The sequence below is a fragment of the Dunckerocampus dactyliophorus genome, chromosome 7, assembly GCF_027744805.1.
Source record: "Dunckerocampus dactyliophorus isolate RoL2022-P2 chromosome 7, RoL_Ddac_1.1, whole genome shotgun sequence".
Lineage (NCBI taxonomy): Eukaryota > Metazoa > Chordata > Actinopteri > Syngnathiformes > Syngnathidae > Dunckerocampus > Dunckerocampus dactyliophorus.
The window spans coordinates 4,318,260-4,337,514 of NC_072825.1; the positions used below are offsets into that span (position 1 = coordinate 4,318,260).

The 19,255-nt window shown below is 42.6% G+C and overlaps 2 protein-coding genes across 11 annotated transcripts; one reads left to right on the forward strand and one right to left on the reverse strand.

Annotated features, from left to right (window-relative positions):
- Positions 1 to 606: 606 nt before the first annotated feature.
- Positions 607 to 13,303, reverse strand: hormad1 (HORMA domain containing 1). 10 transcript variants are annotated; one of them, XM_054782664.1, is made up of 16 exons: positions 13,259 to 13,303; positions 12,802 to 12,863; positions 12,204 to 12,348; positions 11,997 to 12,060; positions 11,666 to 11,702; positions 11,202 to 11,222; positions 11,001 to 11,027; positions 10,859 to 10,926; positions 10,014 to 10,165; positions 9,513 to 9,670; positions 9,373 to 9,441; positions 9,242 to 9,284; positions 9,123 to 9,172; positions 5,229 to 5,303; positions 4,940 to 5,005; positions 607 to 4,671 (listed from the first exon to the last, which is right to left on the reverse strand). In XM_054782664.1, the coding sequence occupies exons 2-16, from the start codon at positions 12,832 to 12,834 to the stop codon at positions 4,591 to 4,593; spliced, it is 1,089 nt and encodes a 362-aa protein (XP_054638639.1). In that variant the 5' UTR covers positions 12,835 to 12,863; positions 13,259 to 13,303; the 3' UTR covers positions 607 to 4,590. The 10 variants fall into 10 exon arrangements, with proteins under 10 accessions (XP_054638639.1, XP_054638638.1, XP_054638643.1 ...); XM_054782663.1 differs by lacking the exon at positions 13,259 to 13,303 and adding an exon at positions 13,120 to 13,184; XM_054782668.1 differs by lacking the exon at positions 13,259 to 13,303 and adding an exon at positions 13,075 to 13,180 and having other exon boundaries at positions 9,123 to 9,166.
- Positions 13,304 to 13,483: 180 nt separating this feature from the next.
- Positions 13,484 to 18,809, forward strand: ensab (endosulfine alpha b). The gene is made up of 3 exons (XM_054782672.1): positions 13,484 to 13,702; positions 14,943 to 15,065; positions 16,017 to 18,809. Exons 1-3 carry the CDS (start codon positions 13,646 to 13,648, stop codon positions 16,185 to 16,187), a joined length of 351 nt encoding a protein of 116 aa, XP_054638647.1. The 5' UTR covers positions 13,484 to 13,645; the 3' UTR covers positions 16,188 to 18,809.
- Positions 18,810 to 19,255: the final 446 nt, after the last annotated feature.

Genomic DNA, 19,255 nt, shown 5'->3' on the forward strand with positions numbered 1-19,255 from the left:
ACAATGGAGGCACATCCCATCACTTTGAGCATCTGTTTGGAGTCGCTCACGCTCCCCTCGCTGCTCTCCAGCACGGGCTGGCCATACGTACACCTCCAAACACTAAATCCCTGATTCTGCTGGCCCACTACCACCTGCTCTCAGCATCATTCCTTATTCGGATCAATAGCGTTGCCTCGTTGCCAGTGTCGCTCACGAGTGCAACAGCTTTTTAGTGTTTACATCCAAGAGGCCAACTGTACGAGCTGATTGATGCATGCATGAACAACAGCATGCTTTGTGTCATGACAGGAAACAGCAGGAATTATTTCAGAGGGCCTCCAGCTACAGTACAAGTGTATTCCATAACACCCTGTCGCCCCCTTGTGGAGAATCAGGATCAGAGCACTTCTTAAGCCACCATCAGTAATCATCAGTATGATACAGTACACAATATTCATATTGCTGAATGAATACGTCTCTGATAGTGTCAGTCAAAAGTCTACATTATCATCCTTGTAATGGATTTCATTATGTTCAGCGGCCTTAAGTCGCGTATTTTTTATAGTCTTCATATTGATATCACATGTAAATTATCTTCTTGTGAAAACATGAGCTGATGAACAATATTTATTCAGGATTATTAAGCTTGTTTCAGTTCATTATTTACAGAAAATGGCAGTAAATAACATTTACAGACAAGCCTATGAAAGGCTGCAGGACAGAGAAAATCTGGAAAAGGACGAGATTATGACACGTCAATTTTACCGCTGAAAGCCTGATGGTGAAGTTAGAAAAATTACAATTCTGCCCCAAGGGGTTTGTGAAAAGGTGATTCATTTCACCACGAATGCCCAACTTCCTCAACAAAACAAAGCCAAAGCAAGACAAACAAGAAAGTTTCACAAATGACAGAACTTGCTCACCTGGGGGCAAAAAAAAGGGACCTCAGCTAATGAAGAATTACGCAACAGATGGCTAATAAAAACCTGTCAGACATAAAACTTACCCAAACAGACAAGGAGGTTTTGGTTAAAAGGCTGAACTTCGCCATTAAACCACAAGTTCCAATAGTTGATCTGATCATGGCAACAGAATCAGCTATAGGAAGAATACCACAAATGAGGTTCAAAGTGTCGTCAGCGCTCTCCAATGCTAAGGCCCACCCTTCTAACCTCTCCTCAAGGAAAGAAAACCTGTGACATCGCTGGGCATGGATTAACACAACTGATTTACACTGACTTATACTTCTCAGTGATGCCAACACATATGAAAGACTGAAAAGAGACCCACTGACCTCATCAGGGTACCATATAAGACAAGAACCATTTAGTCCCTACAAACATTACAGAAGTCAGAAGACATCTACTGTGTACTTTATTACCAGATATATCCACAAGAGACCATCCCTGGCATTTATGGTCTTCCAGAAATACTCAAATATGAGGCCAACATTTGAGCATCTCTGGTCGGCAAAACACCACATCACTTCCAAAACGGAATTGACTTTGTTAATAGGGTCAAAGACCTAAAGCTGCACTAAAATGACTCAATTGTATCTCAACTTGCAGAACACAGTGGAAATCGTGAGGCAAGGGGGGTTGCAAGGGTACTGCTTTATTACACCCTCCAAGACTAGTCCAAACTCAACCCAGAACAGATATGCCATTTGTTGGATCTGTGTTGTAATACCACATACTGTATATTCAATTAATGGGAACATTTTACAGACAAAAATACGGTTGTGCTATGGGTTCACAAGTATCCCCCAACCTCTACATGGAAGACATGCAAAGGAGGGCTCTGAACGTCTTTAAGGGAACAGCACCAAGTCACCGGTACAGATATGTGGACGACACAGTGGACAAAAACATCAAGTTCATACCTGAGGATGTTAAAGACAATAACTTGGCTTTTTTGGACTGTGATGTTTGCATTGGAGACGAAAGGGGCCTCCATGTTAGGGTTCACACAAAACCCACCCACACTGACCAATACCTATATATTCGCACCACCCACCGGAATACAAACTTGGTGTTATCAGAACCCTACAACACAGAGCTGATCATGTTCTCACCAACCCAAAGACCAAAGCGAAGGAGTATAAACACCTGGGAGTTCCTCAAAACCTGTGGTCATTTGCAAGAAGTGCATCTAGTTCCAGACGCAACAAGAGCAATGAGGACGAGGAAGAAAAAAATAGCAGACGTAATAACATTGTCATTCTGTATGAATCAGGTCTATCTGAGAAGATTTTTTTAACCAACACAACATTCCAATACACGTCACATCTGTAGACAAAGGCTGGTACGCCCCAAAGACTGGACAACCTATACCCAGAAAAACAATCTGGTGTCCAGTGTAGTGAGGAACGCACTGATTTTTATATTGCTGAAACCAAGCATCCTGCGATTGGCTGGCGACCAATCCAGGGTGTACCCCGCCTCTTGCCCAAAGTCAGCCGGGATAGGCTCCAGCATACCCCCGCGACCCTAATGAAGATAAGCGGCATAGAAAAAGATATTTGGAAACAAAGCAGCCACTGAGAAGGCACGTCACAACAGACAGGCTAACTATTTTGGTCAAGACTCAGCTGTCTACCTGCACCTGAAAGAAAAACAGCACTCATTTGAGGACAGAATGTAAATATTCTCAACAGAGAAGGCAGATGTTTTCAAAGCGGAGTGAGGGAAGCCATCTACCATCACTGAACTGAAGGGGGAGGTCTGCGACACCACCTCTGCCCCACATGCAATGCTGTCCTTTTCATTCTCTTTCTTCTTCTGGTCTCAGGTGCCCCCATGAACATTGTTCCAACTGAATGGAATACTAACAAGGGTGATTCCACCCAAATTACTGTCATTAGCTGGCAGAGGCCACACTCCACTGTACCATAACGACTGTTGTTATGCGTCCCAAAAGATTAAAACTAATCTCGGTTGGAGCGAGGATAAATACTTGGTTCCCACACCATCCCCTCTGACTAAAGCTGTCCTATCTAGTCTTGAACATGAACTGATGAAGCCTGCTTCGATGAGAGGCGAAATGTCTTCTAACACAACCTGAACAGTCCCGTTGTGATTGATTCAGTGCCCTGAGAGCTTTTATAAAGTTCTGTTAGTTATGTCTTAACCTTAACCTGAGATTCTGAGCATTTTTCCAGGAGAAAATCTGAGTGACATTTTTAGCGGATGTTCTCGAGTGCCTCGGGCCCACTCTGACTGTAAAGCGCTAACAGCGAGTGGGGGAGCACTAATCAGCTCGGAAACATTTGCTGCCCTTCTGGCAAGGTCATAAGGGTCACAATCCCTGGGCTGGATGTCCACTCCATACCTCGCCCCACCCCCTCCTGCTGGAAAGCCCAGCACCCCCGTGGGGCCTGCAGGCCCTGCAGGCACAATCAGAGTCCATCCACCACGGGCTCGGCGAAGCTGCCTTTAATCTATGGTGAGCTGTGGATGGACTGTGGCTGTCTGTATATCAGCCCTTGACCGCACGCGGGCCGCATGGACCTCAGCTATCGACTCAGTCGGACCCAACCCAGATTTTCATTGGTCTGCTGAGCGCCCCCCACCCCTGCTGTTTGACCAACTGATTGATCTGCTAGCGCTGCCCACTGGACGTGTGTCCCTGAATTTAATTTGAGAATTCATTTGTGGGCGATGGCTGTGTAGAGAAATGAAATGTGCGAGTGAAGGATTGTGGCCGACTCCTGGGACTCCTTGACAAGCTATTGTTGGAATCAGCTTAAAAAGAAAAAATAGTTAGCTTGTTTCTTCACGCTCAGCGAAAAGATGCCAGTAAAAGCCGTACATATGGGTCACATGATCTGGGTGGTTGTATAGATGTGTGAGATGTGAAACTAATTCTTCGTTGTATCACCCTCTGCTTTATGCTTCCCCTCTTTATAACATCATACAATGAGGGACAATAAAACAAATGCAGCGGTCCACACAATGCCTGTGTTAAGCTATATGAGTCCCTCAACCCCCCCGCTCCAGACAGAGCGAGGGATGGGGCTGCTTGGCTATGCATCACAAAGGCTTCCTGCAGTATTGATCTTCAGCAGGCTCAGGCAGTCTATCAGCAAATGTCCCTCTCTCTGGGAAAAACAATGGGAGATTAAAAACACACCGCTTGTCGAGCAGGAGGCTGCTGACGGGCCTTATCTGGGCCCAAAGGTCACTGTGTTCACATATAATCCACTTTCACTTAACAGCTTCATTTAATGCACTCCACATGCAAATACTGACATTTACTGGGTGTGTTCACATATGAGGGGCGGCTTTAGTTCTCTCAAACTGGCAGGAAGTGGAATCTAATCAAAGCCGAGCAGCTTCGCTTGTATGCTAGTAGAAGCTTTCATGCTTATAGCAGCTCCAGTGAAACTACTCAGCACTTTGTGTGTCTTTTATTGAAGCCGACTGACCTGCTCTGCACAAGTGCAGAAGTTTAAACACCATGCAAACAAAGGTTTGTTAACTAAAAGTCCACCAAGACATCTGAACATTAATGAAAAACTCTTCTAATGCAACAAGGTGCATGTCCATTCAAAATGTAACTCTTACAAATGAACATTTAAAAACTGACAAAACTGAAGTGCCTGGTTGGTCAGAGGTGCTCTTTGGGTTCGCTGAACTTGCGTTTCTTCCGTGGAGTTTCCTGGCTGTTTGGAATCTCGTACTCAGAAACCTGACAAGAGAAAAAGATGTCAGGAAACATTTTTTTTTTAAAGGTTTGAAGCGTGTGCTGCCATCCCACTCTGGAACAAGCGATGAGTGTTGACTCATCAACACAGGTTGCTATGTGGACGCCACGCACACCCTCGCAGCTATCGGATGCGCTGTAGTCGTGATTGTGCTGTAAAGGCTCTTTTGTGTTCCAGCCCTTGTGTGCAACATTTATGCCATGTAACAGTACAATAAACATACGTGTTCATGCGACACACTGGGCTTCTCACCATTTTGTCCTTCATAGCTGCGTCCTTCCTATTGTCCATCATCCTGTTTGTCTGCAGAACACACTGCTGACAGAAACATGCGGTGTGAATGTCGACCTCAGTTGTTGGTAGCATCTCCCTTAACTAGCATGTAAGAGAGGTTTAATTCTTAATTCTTATATTTGTATTCTTTGTAAAGCCGACTGAGTCACTTTGAGGCCAGGAGACTTAACATGAAGTTATTGTGTTGGCATACAGGGCTGCTGACTAACCACAATAGGGTGAGGAGAATGGGAGGGGTCAAACTGACCGTGGTGGACTTAATAATGCGCCCGCTCCTGGTGGTCATCTCCATGTCAGAAGTCCCTTTCGGCACGGTGTCGACCTGAAAAGGCAAGTGGTATTAGTGTACCTTCACAGGCTAAAATGTATAATTAAATGATAATCAGCCCCCATAAGCTGACTAAGTGACTGTCAAGGGAAATTCTGCTGCAAGCTGAAAAATCAACAAGAGATAGACATGTTCTTTGAGGATAATGAGAACTTGCATGCAAAGAGACAAATCAATACAACCTGAAAAGATGGCTTGTAGAGAAATGTCTGACTATTCATGCTGAAATGTTTGTTAATATAGGAATCAACATATGCGAGGGAAGGGACAGAGACGACGAAGGTCAGACTAACATGCCTAGACACCCAAGACTATTGGAATCAGGTGATAAGCCTGTGGAGGACTGGTTTTGGAGACAAACTCAAATGGAATAATGGACAAAAAACATTTTACAAGTGCAATAACAAACCATATTTTCCTGACAGTGACCAATCAAAGTCAGTAGTTTAACAATACTGTATATATATTTATAAAGTAGGACTGTCAAAGTTAACGCATCAATAACGGTAACGGAAATTTCCTTTAACAGCACTTTTTTATGGTCGCGCGATTAGTACACACGTCCTGTTTGACCCTTGGCCCGTAGTTTGAGCAAACGCAGCCGAGGATGTTGAGCTACAAGCGGGAACAAATAGAAACGGACAAAGAAAAGGATATTTTGAATGGTAAGTTTAGCTTCAAAGCCCTGGCAGATGGCTCTTCTTCTTCTTGCGTATGTCTTCAGATCCTCAGCTCTGTTGCAGCAAGCCATTCCAGCGTTTCATCATACAGGTTCATTAAGCCCCAGTCGCCATTTGTTGGCTGGTATTTGGGGTAGCTGGTCAAGACGTGGTCAACAATCTGTAGGGGGTCTCCACATTCACAGTGAGCACTGTCCGCAAGGCCCCACTGCAGCATTGATTCTCCGAAACGTCCCACGCCTGCCCTCAGGCGGTTGATGGTTGTTCACTGCTTTCGAGGTAGGTGCTCACCAGGGACTTCTGTGGGGTCCTCAATGTAGCGGTGGAGCCTGGAAGGTTCTGCTGCTCTCCAATGTTCCCGCCATCTTGCCTTGACCCAGGAAGCGCTGCTGGTGTCAGCTGGTGTCGCGCTGAGCAATTCCTTGGCATGTGTGGCAAACGGACACTGGGATTTGAGGCGCTTGCGCTGCGGTCTCTCTGTGATGGTTTTGTGGAGGAGGTGGGATTCACTCGTATGTGCCTTCCGAGCAAGAGCCAGCATAGCTCCTTCTCATCTGACCTTGGCTGGGGCAATCTCAGCTAGGACAGGTAGTTGGTGTGGCTCGTAGAGACCATGCGAAGGGCATCATTGAGGTCTACTGTCGCTGTGAGTTGAGTTGTCATGGAGTACGTTGGCTGCCAGAGAGAAGTGAGAAATGTGGAGCACTGCCAGTATTTTTTTAATTGTCTTTTATATGCGAGCCGTCTCTCTGATGACTTTTTGCATTGAACTGCCAACTAAAATTTGGGTTACGAGCTGCTTGTTACGGACAGGCATAGCCGAGAACAGCTATTTGGGGGCTTGTGTCAATGTGGTCATGACTGAAGACTGGATGAAAATAGCATTAGCGGATTAGCATTAGCTAGTCACCGGGAAAGATTTTCAACAGCAAAACATACGTACATTATAGCGATGTAATTTATCTTATTTTGTTTTACACAATACATAATAGGCCAGAAACAACATCAAATTAAAAGCATTAAATTAATACAGGCCCACCATCCACCAGTACGAGAGTGGAGTTTATTTTTCAGAGAGGTATAATAGTCTATCTGTGCAGCGTGGAAGAAATTTAGAAGGTGCGTTCAACGACCATCGAACAAAGTGGCATAGTCGCCGCTCGCATTAAACATGCAAAAAATGAGAGATTTCTAACTCTGTATATTATTTTTTGAATAAAATAATGGCCCTTATTCCCAAAATGTATATCCCTTTAAATTTTATGTACTTATTAATAAATTATTTTATTTTTAAAAGTTTTCCGTGGCCCGGTGGTTGGAGACCCCTGCCTACAGCAGAGCATGATGTGCTCTTTTACACATTTGAAAATACTGTAAGAATTCCACCTTTATAGAATTGGCTTCTTTATTTTATAATGTAAGATTAATGTTCACATCAACAATTGTAACCCTTGAATCGTATCGAATTGTATTTTTTGTACACTGTTTCAAATCGTATTAAATCGTTTAGTTTTTAAAATATATCGTTTTTTAATCGCATCTTAACCAGTGTGTCTAGATGTGTATCATAACCTTTAACACAAAGAGATTTACATCCCTATTTATTATGCATAAAAGAATATTTCTAGCTGCAATTAATTATGAGTAAACTATGGGCAAAATGTGATTAATCACGATTAAATATTTTTAATCCTAATAGAAAGACATACTGGCAAATACAACACAGATTGCATTCTTGTTTACCGTATGTTTCCATCTAAATTTGCAGTTTGTTCTCACTATTGATGATTTTTCCCCAACTTTCAACAACTTTATCATGTTCAAAGTTTTGCCTTGTTGTCTCTTTGTCTTTGAATATTTTTGTCATTAATTTGTTCCAAAAGGTCTAATGAAAAGAGAACTGTACAAAACAGTACAAAAAAAAAAATCCCATAGGATATTATGTAAATGCAATGAATCCATTCCAGACACAAAAATAATATATAATAAAATATGAACATAAAATACATTTTAGAGAAAATAACTCTAGTTTTACAGGCAGAAAAAATGCAAAATAATTATAAATGATGAATGAAATGGATAAATAAACATTTCACATCACTTTTACCATTATTGAAGACTCTATTGAAGAGGAGCGTTGAAGGAGGAGGCGAGGGGAGAGAGAGGAGGGGATCTATACCAGGGGTCACCAACATTTTTACTTTTAGAAAATGAAAATGGCCACGAGCTACTCATTTTTGTAGAAATGATTTTCATACCTTATTTCAACCCAAACAAATCAAATATGCTTGTTTTACCAAAACATTCACAAAATGCTGGTATCCACAACTCACATTTAATGTTTCAGAATACATTTCTTTCTAGTGTTCTCACATTATTAACTGAAAACCTGAATGAAAAGCAGGCCTGCGCGCGCCTAATGTGGTCATGGGGGGCGACCTGGTGCCCGCGGGCACTGTGTTGGTGACCCCTGATCTATACCAACAACAACTTCTCAACATCTGCAATCGTTTATGATCTCTGTGTTGTTGACGTTTTTACCCCTTTTGCAACATTAGCTTCCTTGGTTTCTTCTTTCTTTGCCAGGATGGAACTTATGGACTTCCCGTACATCCTGGCGAGATCGACCATCTTTGCACATTGTGATGACTTCATTCTTGAATCTAATAGTGTTTCTCACCTTCTTTATCAAATTCTTTTGTTCTATGGCGGGTTATTTAGCAGTTGCACTTAACAAAGAATGCATGTACAGTGAGTCAGCAGCGCGTAGGGTGCTTTGTTTCCGCACTCGATTCCGCAGAATGATACATTACAGGGCAAATGGACTAGTTTGTTACGCGCAATATTGGATAAAAAACTATACTGTACAAAAATGGAGGCAAAATTATGGCAACATTTTTTGTTAAAAACTGGGGCGTTAAAAGCGAGGTTTGACTGTATTGCTCAGTTTGAAGTTGTTGAAATGTGTGCGAGACAAAGCAACACAACCTCCTCGGAGAAGGTAAGACATCCATTTCTAGACAGTTATCTGTCCTACTCATCCTTCTTCCGCTTTGTCTTCCTCAACTCAAGTTTGCACGAGACACATCTCACAACGTGGGAAATAATGATGACGTGTTGATGCCACACTGACCTTGGTAACCTCACGAGTCGCCATCTTCTCATGGCACATCAGCTCTATCTCTTGAAGAAGATGAAAAATATAATAATAATAATAACTGTTTGTCTCTTATAACGCATTCAGTACCTTACCGTTGTGGTTGTTGTCCATGTCCACATCTTCAATCACATGACTCTACAAGTGGAGAGATGCTAACTTCACAAACGTAAAAACTGACTGGTGATTATTTAATGAAGATGTGTAACTTTGTGTCTGTGCTCACCTGTGACACCACACCCTCGTCCTGCACCCTGAGAAACCACTTGTCTTTCCCACCAACGCTCTCCTCCACCTGTGGACAACATGCACCTCCTGTGACTGTCTATCAAAATGATATGTGCAGGTCATGTGACATGTGCGCACCGGCTCCAGCCTGTGTCTCTCAGTGGCCATGTCCAGCTTGATGGTGTGGAAAGGTGTGACGACCTCGCCCATGGTCAGTTTGACCGGCTCCTTGTCAAACACCAGTGTGTCTCCATCAGCCTCCTTGAAGCCTGGCGGCTGATAGTCCTGAGGCGTCACTGAGGTCAGTGACACGCACACAGCACTCATACAGAGTTTGCACAGTCACTGTTATACTGCTGAATGTGAATACTGCAGTGGTGTGTTAATAGTTTACTCTTGAATCAATCCCAACATGCAATTTAATATAACTGCAGAGTCATAGATAGCTAAACAAAACTTCCAGTAAGTAACATTTGTTGACTGCCACCATGAAAGCTGGTTGTGTAATACCACTTTTGCCCTGGGGTGGCGATAATGAGGCATCCACACGCAGGGGTGGGCGTTACAACTTCAAGGGAATTTATGCTGTAGCAGTAATGTATACACTTTCGTCATGTCCTGTGTGAAATGTGACTTTACCATCATCATAGTAGGCCAGCTTCATGTTGAGGCAGACAGTCTCCGGAAGAGGACCGAGGTTCTGCATGAGAGTGTAGAGCTTCCTCACCAACAGGATGCTAGCCTTCTTGGTGCTGCCACACAACATTGTCGATATATTTTTGTTGTGGTTGCTGATGAAGAAAGGAGGTAAGTTATAAGTTGTGCAGTCAAAGGCTTCCTTGGAGGACTCTGCTCATTCCCACCAGTGGTGGGCAGTCGGCCTTCTCCTGGCCTACACACTATCAGAAGCACAGACCTACATTTACAACTTAAATTCTAATATTTCTTCAAACAAATGGTGTTTTATTCCCAACAGTCAATCAATTTCATTTAGTAGCGCGTCTCTGGTCTGCCAGTCAATAAGTAAGCCCGGGAAAGGGTTTGTTCACCACTTCCATTGGTACTTATGAGTAAGCAGGGAGTGTGACATATTTAAGTCAAATGTTTTTGTCTCGTTATTACATAAATATTGATTGTGAACTACTCCAGATGATGTTGTAATGTAGAGGTTTGGAGTTGTTTCGAGTCGATGTATTCCAAGATAAAAAGTTAACTGGTTTCTTGCTTTAGTAATAATGGTATTCATCCCCAATTCTGTAATGCCATGCATTGTTATATGCGTTTTTGTTTATTGTTGATGGTTTGTATAATGACAGTGACAGTGGTGGTATTAAGATGTTGAATTAGGTTGCTTAAGTCCCCAATGAAGGCCCAGGTACCAAATGCACTGCTCTCCACTAATTCCCTCATAGCTACTTCTCAGCAAAAACATCCTGCTTGTGTTTTTATGTTATTTTTGTGTCATTTCAGTGAAGAAACCCCACCTCTCAAAGTCCATCCTTGCCCCGTCAGAGTTGTACTGAATCCTGAACTGATAAAACTCTGTCACATTCTGAAAGACAGACATTTCTGTTCATTGATTTGCTGTGTACATGTCCATGTGTACTTAATGGATTTGCATGTTACCTGCGGTTTGTCAGGGTCTGTGTAGACCTGTAAAAGCACCACGACTTGAGCATGACTCACTGTACATCACTATTAATTCGTATTTACTGTGTTCCAAAACAGATAATTTATGCCAATGATCTCTCTTGAATTGGTTGTCATTATAAGCGAGTCTACCAAACACATTTGTGAAACATTGTATAAAACAACAGCCATACTTACAGACATAATGACAATCCGCAGCTGGAGGACAGAAAACATGAGTTATGAGCCTTGGATATCATATTTTGTAGATTTGCTATGCAATGATTACGTCTATATGCGTGCTACACAGCTGAATATCAGGAAGTCATTCTTCTAGTCAAGGGTGTCCAAAGTGTAGCCCGAATCTTGTTTTTTTTGGTCCCTTGAAATATTCAGACTTACTCAAACCATTATTAATAAGCTATAGTATTATATATTACACTAATAATGATTTGCTTTGTCACCTATAACACAAAAGCCAAGATGTCAACGTTTTCTTCAAATAGCTTAGCATATCGCCCACAAAATGGATGATTTTAGCATCTTTAATGTGCAAAATGTAGACAGGTGGCCCCCTGTATCCTTCACAGTTTTTTGTATGCAACCCACGGTGGAACAAGTTTGGACACCCCTGCTGCAGGTGGTACAAACTGTTGTCTTACATATTTCAACTGGATGGCATCAAAGCATCCCTGCATCCTTAAAAAGGAAGAAATAAAAGAAGTTATCGGTAACAGCAATTTGGACCATAACAATCAACAAGTTGATATATTTTTGATGAAACTGATGATTTACCACACTAATGAGGAGGCAAGGCCCTAATAACTGATTAATAAACAACATCAACACTTGACAGATTGTGTGGAATTGATTGTTGAGACAAAATGGAGTGCACTACTTGGTTCCAACCAACACAGGCGCTGTTACATAATTTTTTTTTCCAATAAGGCCTTTGTCCATGAGGTGTTTATAAGAAGAAAGAAAGATGTGTACCACCGAACAATCTGACAGGCACCAGGACAACTATGCTCCTCTCTGAGGATCATCACTTTCTGATCTGTGGAAAGAAATGTTTTAATATATAATGTGGATATATAGTGATGATTTTGTCACAATGTAAATCATATACATAGTTCACTGCCTTATGGAGGGTGAAACTGTTGGTTCCTGCTTTCTTGATGAAGAATTTTGTCATCTAACCTTCCACATATTTGTTCCCGTAGGCTTTCTCTGGAAAAAGTCCTCTCAGGTATGTGATGCCAGACACGGCAATAGCCAGAAGTTTCTTGATAACAGCAATGGACTGCAGCTCTGATACTACCTGACTGGGCAACAGCTGAGTGTCCTGGACAACAACACAAACACACCACAGGCTAATTATGAACACAAACACTCATTGGTCTAATAGCGGCACATATCCAAATGCTTACAACATGTAAAATGTACATTTTGTTAACCTCCTTGTGTCTTTCAACCCATCATAAATTCAAGTTTCAAGAGTTTTACTAAATACATACATACAAATGCACATTACTGTGTTATTGCCCGTGTAAGGCAATGTTTAAACTATATTTATATGTAAACTACAACTTATATGTAAAATATAACTTCTTCATTTAGATTTTTGGATCATTGCTAAAGTAATGTGTTGAATTTAATGGAACTTGTGCTGCTGTAGTTGATGTTTCCTAACATCTGAAGGTGCAGGGTAACGAACATTTGAACCTAATTATTATCAACAAAGAGAAAACTCAAGTCAAATGTGTAGTATTACAGTATAGTTATTGACTCAGTTTACCTGAGATGTTCGGACTTGCTGTACACATGCCATGTCTTAGAGGTGACAAATGAAGCAGAAACCTGTAAAGAAAATATTCGAATGAGGACAAAAGTAGCAGGACTGATTAAGCAAACAAATTAGCACATTGAAAACAGAAGCGAAGCTAGCTAACCACTGCAAGTTCATCATAATAATGTGCCATTTAAATATAGCAGTAATGTATATAGCTAAAAAAAAAAAAAACTCTCTAAACACGTTTAGTACGTTTAACAATCAGATGGTTTATGTTACCAGAACAGAAAGCCCATCTAGTTGACAATTAATCAATGACCTAACTGTTCATTTTAAACAACGGCTCCCGCTAACGTGTTTGATTGACAGCAGCTGGCTCAACAAGTAGCCAATCAACAGGAGGGAGCTGCGATCTGAAGGTACTATAAAATAATGACATATACAACACACACAATTCCCTCACTACATTTGTTTGGATGCCTTCATGAAGTAGATAATATCAACTTGCATGCCCAAATGAATTTTGGTATGTTACATTGATCTTTTTACACCTTGCGTTTGTGTTGACGCATCAAAGTCGCTCGTTGATTGGACAAAGACGCTGACAATCATGGTGACCTCAAGGGTGAGTTGCGGTGCCTCGGCGTATGCTATTCCTGCCATTGGTTACTGTATTTGTCTGTCACAAGTGGGATACGCCCCCAAAGGTGACGTCATTTCTGTACACGCCATTTTTGTTGGGGAGCAGTCGTGTCTGATAAAGAGAGGATTAGATTGAGTACAGGTGCATCAGACGGTACCTTTTTGTTTCACCCTTTTGACTTGTGTGCTTGGCCGTCACACTCACAGAATGTCGTCAGAAAACCTGGACTCGGACACTCAGTTGGACTACGAGGACGAAAAGCAGGTGGGTTGCTATAGCCAGGTGTGGCTAGCGCCACTTAGCACAAGTCGAGAGACATTTGTAACTACAATATAAAATGCTCCGGGTTATAAAATGGCGCTTATTATAAGATGCTGTTACTCAATATGCTGTAAAATGCATCGTGGTAGCTGCGGCATCTCGTCATTGTTTCAATGACTGCTCAGGCCTTTTGGCTCCTGAAGACCCTAAAAGCAGGTCAGCTTGTCTAAAAGTTGTTCTCAAAAACACACCGCGAATTAACTGTGGGAAAACTGCCAACCGCTCCATTAGCCTTACATGACAACTGCCACCGTAGCAATAGAAATGATGCAGTTAAATAGTCAGGTTGCACTGGTAATGGTAGTGCATCAGTACACATCTGCATACTACCGTGGTAACTACAGTAATATAGAATTTCTTCAGTTTCTCGTCATGTATCCATGTGAATGAGCGCACTTCGCTCTTCCTCCTGAGGAAATCTGTTCATCAGCTTCTGTGTCCTCCTGAGACACTTTTTTTTTCTATCCCTGGCCAAGCAAAATTTGCACTCTGAGTGGGCCATCTTTCTGCTGTATGCTGCACATATTTTATACCCTGGCTAGGTACATAGTCACACCGTTAGGTTCAGCAAAGTTGGACTGTTTTCAGCCTGTCAATGGCCTCTTTTACTTGTTTCAAGTCGGTAACAAGACAGCACCTGGCGAATTAACCTCAGTTGCCAAAATAATTTTGACACACGACACATAAAAGTATTGTGCATAAGAATGCTCATACAGAAACATTCACACACTCCACAGTTTGTGTGTGCTTGATAAGTTGCAAAGACTGAGTTGCCAAAGCACCCGATCCACACAAGGCGTGCCCTGCTGGCCCAGACTACTGCTGTCATTTCTATCTACCTGAGACTTGAACACTGCTTAGCAGACTCGTTGGACCTGTGTGACAGCCACTAAACAACCTGGAAAAGCACACAAAAGCCTGTATTGTCTTGAGAAACAGATCAATCAATGCTGTGTTTGCCTTATCTACAACATGATAACATTAGCCAACATGAATCCTAATAGACAAGGGTCAAGGCATGAAGGAAGCAGGAAAGAATTCCATTTCACTTTTCTGTGAAATGTGGTGCTAAACCAGCTGTTACTGCTCTGCTTCAACAGCTAACACCTTTCTTTGTGACTGTACTCCAACTGCTGTTTGGAACAAGCATGTGTTCATGTGGATGTGGACTTCGTTCACACAGGACTCCCAGGAGAAGAACACCAACCCGGTGAAAGCAGAGGAGGCCAAACTGAAGGCCAAGTACCCCGGCCTTGGCCAGAGGCCTGGGGGCTCAGACTTCCTCATGAAGCGACTACAGAAAGGGGTAAGCATGAGAGAGATGTGTTGTGGTTGGGATTAGGGATGGGGCTGATCCGATCCAGTATTGTTGTGTGATACCAGTGTAATTCACGGCGTGTCTGTGCTATACTGTTGTCAGCAAACATAGCTACACGAATATCAGCAAATGTAGCTGTCTCCACACATGTTCTTTTTTGTCCAACGGTCTTTGGAGCCATAAACACATCAGGCTGAGCGCTTGTGTGCGGCTCCTGATGTGTGGCGACAGCTAGGTTCGCTGATATTCTTCTTGCTACATTTGCTCATATCCTTTTGGCGTGGTTGCATATTAAAGCAAACAGAGCTCTGGCATTGCGGCAGATGTCCAAATTCATGTATGAGAATTGGATCAGAAGTGAAAAAATGTGAATCGGTGCATCCCTATTTGGGTTGATATCATATGTAGCGACGACATGCTAAAAATGAGAAGTAGAAGATCACCAGAGATATTCTAGGATCGCTCTGGGAAATCATGAGCGTTGACTCGCTGAGGCAGGATGAGAAGTACAAAATGAAACTGCGGTGCCTCATCATAATAGAATTCCCAGAATGAAGGAAAAGTGATGACGATGAGCACAATCTTAGAGGGGGTGTTTAAACTAAATGAACCATGTTGTCTTTCAAGCTTCACACTCAATGAAAGTCTGAAAGTGTTCAATATTTATTTAATATTGTGTTTGATATTATTATTATTATTATTATTATTATTATTATTATTTTATTTTTTTTTTTTTATTGTGTTTGATATTAAATGTTGAACATTTTAGGATGGTTTCTGTAGATTTTATACAAGAGCTGCACTCCTTCATAATTGTGTTTGGAGTCTGCACCGCATCATACAGTCAGCAGTGTGTAATATTTGCGTCCGCTCAGCCAAAATATTCAAAACTGCTCATAGCCTGCCTGTCATACTATGATGGCCTCTTATGTCATGCAGCAAAAGTATTTTGACTCTGGCGACTACAACATGGCGAAGGCCAAGATGAAGAACAAGCAGCTTCCTGTGGCGGGCCCCGACAAGAACCTGGTGACCGGCGACCACATTCCCACGCCACAAGACCTGCCGCCGAGGAAGTCGTCCTTGGTGACCAGCAAGCTAGCTGGCTAGCCTTCATCATCCCAGACGCACACCCTCACCCTCGGGGGCTCCCGGAGAACACCCCCCTGTCTTCCTCACCCCTTACTCCCGGTCGTTCCACTGATCCCAACCACCGCCTCGCCCCTCTTTTCCCTCTCTCATCCCCAAGCACCACTGGCTTTAACACATGGGGCAGACTCGTTTAAGTTCATGTGCTTGTGTGTGGGGGTGGTGGGGTGGATTGGATGGAGATCTCCCCTTCTGTCCTACTGAGCTCTGCACTCTGCGCCACTGCCTCCCTCTTGTCTTGGTTTTCTGTGTTCCAAGATGCATCACAGTAGGTGTTGTCATACAGTGGCTTTGCTGGGGAGTCCATGCACTTTGTATCGTATGTTTGGGGTTTTTGCATCCTGAGTGGAAGCACATTAATGCGTGTAAGGGATCCATCTTTGAGCTTTGAGTTCCCCCTGTCCATGCAGTTGGCAGGGTGAGGTGTGGAGGAGGAACGTGTGTCGATACTGGCTTGTATACCAAATTTTGTGACACACATTCACCATCTTCTTACTGAGCAACGGAAGCTTCCTGTCACTGTACATGTTGCTGTGATTGGTGACTCTCTAAACATGCTGCATGAATGCAACCTGTTACCAGGAAACTCAGCATTGCTGTCTGGACAGTCCACAGGCAGCCGAGTGCTTCTGCACTTGTTTCGTAAAGGTTAAGTTGTAGCTGAGCTTTATTCAATGTCGGCTTTAGTGTTCTCCAACAGCCATGAAGCACCATGCACTGGCCGCATGCTTTCCTCACTGATGCTCACACAAGCATGCATTTGTGCACTTGAGTGGTCTGCTTTACAAGGCAGAGCACCCTTCAGAGAAACCGAGGTTGTTTTTTTTTTCCTTTACTCCGAGTCAATCACATAAATGGTCTTGGCTTAGTTTTTGCACCGGATGCGCTTCCCGACACAACCCTGGCCGTGAATTAAACCCCATGCCCTCTGCCACAAATAAATTTGGACCGCCACAGATTGATTTGCCGCTACCCAGACTTTTTTGTGTTTTGTTTTGTTTGTTTTTTAAGATTTGGCGCTACCTGTTCCCCCTAGCTCACAAACAAATTCGAATGGTACTGTCTCTGTGTACCTTGTCATTACTTAGGTGTATCAGCGCACACTTCCATGGAGCCCAGGAAACATCATGAAGCATTATAAGGCGCAAGCATGTGCGTGTACCGCTGCACGCAGCGAAACCAACATCCTTAAGTCAATAACTTTGTATTCAGTTGTTAAATAAGGTTTAAAAACATGAGATAATGTCACACATTTCATATGACACAAACAAAAGAAGCTCCGTTATACCTGTCCACACACAGACACTGAGTCAGAGGTTTTTGGAAAATTGCCATCCGGCCCAAGTTTTGCGTCCTGACTGATTATGCAAATTAGATGATAACATCATCTCACCACAACCCGTGGCCACAGATAGATTGCAGTCCTGTAGTAAACACTGGACACTTATGTTTAAACTTAAACTCTTCTGAAGGAAATGTTATCTCTCCCTGCTAGCCTGGTTAAACTTCAGTAAATGTTTGCATGGGCGTCAAAGTGAAGTTTGATCCCAGGCGTGTCTGCAACCTGATAAGAGACTCTCTTAAAATGGGACGCTGCGTGCCTGCAGGGTGCGCTCACTCCTCTTCTCGGATACGCAAGTAGAGATATAGCCAGTGCACCGTTTGAATCTAATGCTCAAGGCGTTGAGGGAACCTTGACACGTGCACACGTTGCACGCTGGCTTAGTAATCAGGTGCATGCAACAAACATTGTCGACCGATTTGTTGATTTCTCACTTGTGTACCTGTGGGGTGAAGGTGTGTGTGTATGCAGTGTAAATAGAATTTGACAGGATAGGATTTTTGTGTAGGCTCCCTCCTGCCTGTCGGCTGCGTTAAACACCGCTTCTGCTGTACCTAATGAGTGTGTTTGGAGGAACAATGTGAGTGTGTATCTTATGAAAATATGTGTAAATGCTGCTGAGTCACTCCAAGACAAATCCTTGTGAAGGGAGCCTGTCCCATTCTTTTTCCTTCTCAAGTTTCTCAGTTTCAGCATCTTCTCGCTCTTGTGACACAGGCCAAAAAGAAAACAATGCAGATGCTTAAATGACAGCAGTGCATTGTGCAATTAGCCTACACGTCACTTTGAATGCCAACTAAAGATGTCGTTGTTGTGGGTGATAAGCTTGCACACAAACGTGAGTGGACAGGAGTCATGATGTGTAGCTTGGCACGGAGCATTTGAGCGAGAGGAAACAGACGGGCTGCTTGGAGGCCTAACCCGCAGGGTGTTTCTCGAATAGCTAGAATGAAGATGTGCCGGAATGTAAATGTAACGACAAACGAGTACTTCATCTCCTTTCATGTTGTTTTTCTTGTGTTCTCCTCTTGTATGACAAGTAGAGATCACTGCAGGGAAACCAGAGGCATCCACGCTTCTTGGACAAAACTATCAAAGGTTTACATGACATAATGGATGGCTGGAGAACACAGGAATGAGAAGAGAGACTTGACAAAAAGAGTACTTGGAATGTTTAACTTCTGTGGGTGTCATTGAGAGGCTTTTTGCCGGTATTTGAAATAAACTTTTACATTAATAAAGCCTCCTCTTTTGTTTCCTCGTCTAATTCACCGGAAGTGGTGGTTATCATATTCAGCCACCAGGGGGCAGCAAACCATTTCCAAACTCTAACCACAAAAGAAAAATGAATGGAATGTATTTACGGCGGAAGCTAAGAACTCAAACAATACTTTCTTCTTTTTTGGGTATCTTGAAAAACCCTTTTATTATTGTTACAGTAACTTGTGTTTGAAATGCTCAGTGTTAGTAGTGTTAGAAATCATTCTGAACCATCTTTTCTGTAATAATGTACCCGATAAATAGGTTATACTGTTATAAATATTTTACAAATACTTAAATCAAATACAATATTCCCAGTTTGAAGTACGTTCCCATTGTCAATGTCCAAATTTGATGTGTAATAATAATCAGAAAAAAGAGAGTTGTTTCTCATTTTGAGTATCTTTCATATTTATTAGCAAATAAT

What these genes read in the sequence shown, in the direction of transcription:
- hormad1 (XM_054782664.1), bottom strand. Translation starts at nt 12,834, where the DNA reads ATGGCATGTGTACAGCAAGTCCGAACATCTCAG. An exon ending in GCTGGCCTACTATGATGATG is followed by an intron (nt 9,671 to 10,013) that starts GTAAAGTCACAT and finishes CACTGACCTCAG; the next exon opens with TGACGCCTCAGGACTATCAG. An exon ending in ACGAGGGTGTGGTGTCACAG is followed by an intron (nt 9,285 to 9,372) that starts GTGAGCACAGAC and finishes CTCCACTTGTAG; the next exon opens with AGTCATGTGATTGAAGATGT.
- ensab (XM_054782672.1), top strand. Translation starts at nt 13,646, where the DNA reads ATGTCGTCAGAAAACCTGGACTCGGACACTCAGTTGGACTACGAGGAC. An exon ending in ACTACGAGGACGAAAAGCAG is followed by an intron (nt 13,703 to 14,942) that starts GTGGGTTGCTAT and finishes TCGTTCACACAG; the next exon opens with GACTCCCAGGAGAAGAACAC. An exon ending in TGAAGCGACTACAGAAAGGG is followed by an intron (nt 15,066 to 16,016) that starts GTAAGCATGAGA and finishes TATGTCATGCAG; the next exon opens with CAAAAGTATTTTGACTCTGG.